Here is a 6,000-nt window from a genome sequence, read left to right as displayed (position 1 = left end):
AGCCAGCCCTAACTCCCACCCTCCCTCTTCACTGTCCACAGCCGAGTGAGAAAATGGCGCCGACGCGGGTACCTTATATAGGATCCAAAACCCGCGAGACTCGGAAGGCGGGAAGATGACGTTTTGCCTCGATTTCAGAATCCGAGTCAGGCGGGAAAAGTCGAGCCTGACTCGGATCAGACTCGGATCGGGGGGGCTCGGGGGGGTTCGGATTTCAGAAATCCGAACCCGCTCACCCCTAATATAAATACATAATAATAATAATAATAATAATAAGTTACACTGCATTAACATTTATTTTTTGGCCCTTTTTTAGTGAAAATACTCCACACTGGGACTAGTGCACCAAGGGATTTAAAAAATAATACAAACATGCACATTCATTTTATAATATTTTATCGCAAGTAGATTTTATTGATATTTTAAATTCACAGACATAGTAAAAATTACCACACACCATGACAAAAAGTATCTAGTCCATATAAGAAGAGCAAAAAATATATAATATTAAACATTAGGATACACATAGGGATATATTGTACAAAAAATGAACATGGAATATTAACACAATTAGAAATACTGTAGATATAATGAGCAAATGAGAATTAGAAGAACAGAGAGATAACCGTGGAAAGGTAAGAAAGGCAGAGAAAGAGACCAACAAGGGAGGAGGGGGGAGGGAGATGTAAAGGGAGGGGTTATCCACTAACTAATAGACTGGCGTCACACCGTGAAGGATGTTAGCTCTATGATGTACCTGTAAGGATTTATACCCAATTCACAAAATTCCAACCAGCTAAAATCATGTTGTTGAATAGGTCTTAAACATATCAGAAGAAGACATGATACTATCGTCCATTGACCTATACATTTCTATCCTCCGAAACCAATTAAGAAGGTTTTGGGGGAGGTAGACTTCCATCGCTCGGGGATTACGCCCTTGGCTGCACTGTTGAGATATTACAAAAGTGATTTTTTTTTTTGGACACAGATACATTCAAGGTAAGTAGGTTGAAAAGCCCAAAAATCAGACCCAGCAGGGACATCTCAGCCTAATATCTCACCTGCGACTGAAATTACCCCAACCCAGAATACTTTCAAGACCGGACATGACCACCACATGTGAAGAGGAATTCCCAGTTCCACACCACATCTCCAGCAATGAAATAAACCCTCCCAAACTCTCCCTGTATTCCCTTATTTATTAATCATCTAACTCTAGCTGTCATCCTGACATCCAGCTAATTCAAATCCCAAAGATGACTGACAGAAGGGTATAATGTATATAGTTAATGTACAGTAACTTTGTGACCCTTTTGTACAGTACTTTACACAATTTTTCCATCCAACTCAGCATGACCCCCCCCCCCCCTCCTCCCCCTGCCCATGCTAGGCAACAGCATAATAAACCTAAATTCTGTAAATGTAGATAATGGGATCTCTCTCTTCCTTAAAGGAACATGCCAACTTGCCTGACATTATCTAATGATGGGTGCACACTTTGACGATGAATAGGTCAGCAGACCAATCCGCCATCCGAGTGGCCGCTTTGTAAGCTATACACACTTACCAACTGGCTGCTGGATATGTCTGGACTGACATCACAGCTGGACGGGCAATTCAATTTGCCTACTCAGTTGAGATGTCAGTATCGGCGGTCCCTGCAGCCAGTGTACAGGCGGTTGGCGGGTGGCACATACACACAAGCACATATCTTTCAGATATATCGACATTGGCTGTGCTGCAGGGCAATCAACATCGTTCACAGACATATCAGGTGTCCACATCCGCCGATGCACTCGCGATATATCACTTGTCAATCGAAAGAACAATATATGGACAAGTGTGTTCCCAGCTTTAGTTATGTCCTGCTGAGTGCCATATTAAGTAAGGGCACATATGTATATATTATATAGGTCTATTTCTGACAGTCTACAGAGCAGACAATCTAAGGCTGTATGTTCTCACAATATCTGCTGCTTTAGCTAATCTCTCTGACCACAGAGGCCATGCTGTAAAGCGGAGGGGCTCAGCAGAGAAAGGACATATTACAGCTCTATATTCACAGTAGTTAAGTATTAATTGTTATTTAAGAAACCTTTTTGTATCTTCACAATACTGACTGTAGTGGTGTCACTTTATCTGCTGCAACCAGAAATAAAACTTTACAAACTTCTATGTGTTGTGGGACAATTCTTCTCTGCATGGCTGCATTTGAATTATTGGCTGATTCTTCATCAGACTCTTGTCCCGCAGATGTATTACACTGTCTGTTTTCCCCTTATTGCCCAGAGACCATAATTCCCCGTTATTTCCCGTCACTCTCTGTGGACTGTGACTCAGTCTCCTCAATTCCAGGAGATCCATAGACAATGTCTTCTGCTTGTGGTGATGCTGGATACTGATGGGATGGAGAACGTTGCTGGTTTTCTGAAATATTTTGTTTCTTTGGAATTTTTTTCTTTGTAGTTTCTGGTGGATCTAAAACAATAGTGATACAAAGTAATCAGTGCTATAAATAAGATTAACTGTACCACAATCATCCACATCGTAATAATACCATTCATTAGGTTTCACACATTTGTATGTATTTATTACTTAAAAGAAAACAAATGCGTATCACCTGTGCTCAAAACAACAGCTGGATTTCAAAATGGTGATCACCCACCATTTAAACATTTTAAATATAAAAATCAAACCCAGCGGCTCCTTGATAAAGACAGAAAGGTCGAAACATGGAAATTAAAAAAGGTATCCTCTCACATTCAACATGGTGGGGAGAAATGGAGAATTGAGGACTATATACATCTTCAACTGCTTTGGGGAGGTTTTGAAAGGAACTTCAAGGAGACTGTTAAAACGGAATTGGTATGGCTGGACCTAAGCCCGGCGGATGAAATACCGATGCCTGAAGTCCGGCAGATGAAGATCCCGACGGCACCTGGTAAGTATCCTAAACCTCCCCTCTCCCCCCCTAACCATCCCTTAGAGGTGCCAAACCCTAACCTCCCCCCGAGTGCCTAACCCTAGCCTCCCCCCAGGGGTGCCTAAATCTAACCCCCCCTGCCCTCTCACTAAACCTAACCCTGCCGGGGGGGTGCCTAACCCTAATCTCCCCTCGGGGGGTGCCTGACCCTAACACCCCTTTCCCATAGCCTAATCCTAACCACCCCGAGGGGGTGCCTAACCATAAATCCCCCCAGGTGTCCCTAAACCTACCCCCCCCAGCAGCTAACAGGTCCCCTTATAGAAACCTTTGAGAAACTAGTAAGCAGAGATATAGACTCCATTAAAACCAAAATACCACCCAAACACACGAACATTACAAAGAAGGCATAGCAAGCACTAAAAGAACTTACACAAAACAAAAACATAGTCATTAAACTAGCAGATAAGGGTGGGGGGGTAGTTATTATGGAGAAGACCGATTACTTACAGGAATGCAATAGGATTGTGAATGATGCACAAACATACAAAATACTACCTAGGGATCCAACGACAGAATACCAAAAATTACTGAGACGCCTTCTACAAGAGGGTCTAGACAAAGGAATTTTAACGTCAAAAGAACAACAATTCCTTGACAATAACCACCCAACAATACCAGTCTTCTATTGCTTTCCAAAAATACATAAAGATTCAGTTCATCCACCAGGATGAACCATAATCTCGGGAATAAACTCTTTATCATTCAATCTATCTGAATACATAGGCAGTTTTCTACAATCTTATGTACAGAAACAAAGGTCACGTATAAGGGACACTACAGACATACTACACACAATGGAGAGAATGGATTGGAAACAGAATTACTGGTTATGCACAAGCGATGTGACTTCGCTATACACCGTGATTGATCACAAACAAAGAGTAGAGGCAGTCACACACTGCTTGCAACAGGATAGTGATATGGAGACACAACAGATTACATTCATCACGGACTGCATTACCTATATTTTAGAACACAATTACTTCTGGTTTGAAGATATGTACTTCAAACAAGAGACAGGTACCGCTATGGGGACTAGATTTGCCCCAAGCTATGCTAACCTGTTTATGAGCAGGTAGGAAGACCTCAACATCTAGTCTGAGCATAGTTTCGGGGCAAGCCTATTCCTATGGTGACATTACATTGATGACGTCCTATTCATCTGGCAGGAAGATGAACTGATGTTTCTTGAGTACATAAACAACAATAGGAAAAACCTCATCTTTACCACAGAATATAGCAAAACACAAGTTAATTTTTTGGATGTCACTTTTTTCATTGAGGAAGGGAGAACTTGCTCAAAAACATTCAACAAACCAGTTGATGTTAATAGTTTAATACTGTCAAACAGCAGGCACCACGAAAATTGGTTAGAGAACATCCCTGTGGGACAGTTCAAAAGAATCAGGAGGAATTGCAGCAATCTAAAAGACACCCAGACACAGGGCAGTGAACTAAAACAGCAATTTGCAATTTGTAGAGAGAGGATACCAGGAGGAGTGGGTAACTCAAGCCTTTGAACAAGTAGAAAAAGAGAATAGGAGAGATCTCCTAACGTATAAAGAAAAGACCAATAGTAACCCTAACAAGTTCAAAACATCCTTTATTACCCAATACAACAAAAACCATAGACAGATACGAAGTATCATTAAAAAACATTGGCATGTGTTACTAGAGGATGAAACACTAAATGACTTATTACCAAATAACCCCATAATAATCTACAGAAAAGCCCCTGATCTAAAAAACTACTAGTTCACAGTTATGTGAAAGGAAAAAAGCACGTTCAGACCACACTGACTGGCACAACACAGTGTGTCCAGTCACTTTAAAGAAAAGCACAACCAGGATCCGAGTCAACTAGAATTGATCGGAAAACAGGCAGTACCCATACACTGGAGAGGGGGGAACTACGAAAAAAGAATAAATAAGGATGAACTAAGATGGATGATTAACATGAAAACTATTACACCACACGGGTTAAACCTAGATAACGAGGTAAAATCTGTGATTACGGGATGACCATAACTGAGTATCCAATTAGTGCAACTTATATAAGCACATCAAGTGCACGACACTATCAATAGAAACTGACATAATACACATGAATCGATGAAGTTAAAAGCTATTCATCTAAAACATGTGTAAATTTGATTTCAATAGCGATTAAAATCTTCCCAGTTATCCCTAAGTTATATGTGGGTAACAACAAACACCACTTATACACTCCCTATCTAACCGCAGTGTTTATTTCACACTGAGACTATGTCAGAACGTCATATCAACAAAGTTAGTTTCCATGACAATCAGCGAGCCAATAGCGGAGCGGGATGACGTCATGCACGGCATATATAAACACCCTCAACGAAGATGGCTGACACTAACTCCCTAGCAAGGCCGACATGCGTAGGAGGACATTTACTGCATCCTTTCAAAGACTATCTTCACAACAAGTCTCCTCGCCGACAGGCACCCGGCAGAGTTGAGCGTGCAGGACCACCTCCGGAACCCTCTCCAATCCTGAGCCGCGATCATCCCATGCCGGGATTTCAGAGTCGAGAAGCCGGTAGTCGGCATATCGACCATCGGTTTCCTGACTACATACTGTTAAAACTATTTGAGACTATTAGGAACTGGCATTGGACATATTACATATTCCTAATTGGAGGAGCGCTGGGCTTGATTTTTATATTTCATTTATTACATTGTGGCTTTAGCACTATCTACAATCTGCAATGACAAAAAGAACTGGGCTTTTCCATTCATACGGTTGGCATAGTGACAGTACAAATATAGTGACCTCTCCAAGCTGAGCTGTCAGTGTGCGCGGTGCCAGCATAAAAAACACATAAAAAAAGGTAAAACCATAATACAGGTTCTGTGGCCAGAGATGCGTCACCATGGTCAAGATGGCGGCTGTGGCACTGAGAGGGTTAATTCCTGGTGCTGCAGCTCCATTTTCATATGATCTATTGGTGCTAGACACCATGTACTGGAAATACATATTTAAT

At 41.5% G+C, this 6,000-nt stretch overlaps 1 protein-coding gene across 1 annotated transcript in view; it reads right to left on the bottom strand.

Annotated features, from left to right (window-relative positions):
- Positions 1-1,634: 1,634 nt before the first annotated feature.
- LOC148506372 (uncharacterized) overlaps positions 1,635-6,000 on the bottom strand; it is a 136,123-nt gene continuing 131,757 nt past the window's right edge. Inside the window, exon 5 of the mRNA XM_088446873.1 lies at positions 1,635-2,481. Within this exon, the coding sequence (XP_088302999.1) occupies positions 2,309-2,481 (173 nt within the window). The 3' untranslated portion in view covers positions 1,635-2,308. The remainder of the gene's footprint in view (positions 2,482-6,000) is intronic.

Source organism: Taudactylus pleione, unplaced genomic scaffold (genome assembly GCF_031769625.1).
Source record: "Taudactylus pleione unplaced genomic scaffold, aTauple2 ptg000407l, whole genome shotgun sequence".
NCBI classification, from domain to species: Eukaryota; Metazoa; Chordata; class Amphibia; order Anura; family Myobatrachidae; genus Taudactylus; species Taudactylus pleione.
This window is presented reverse-complemented; position numbering and strand designations above follow the sequence as displayed.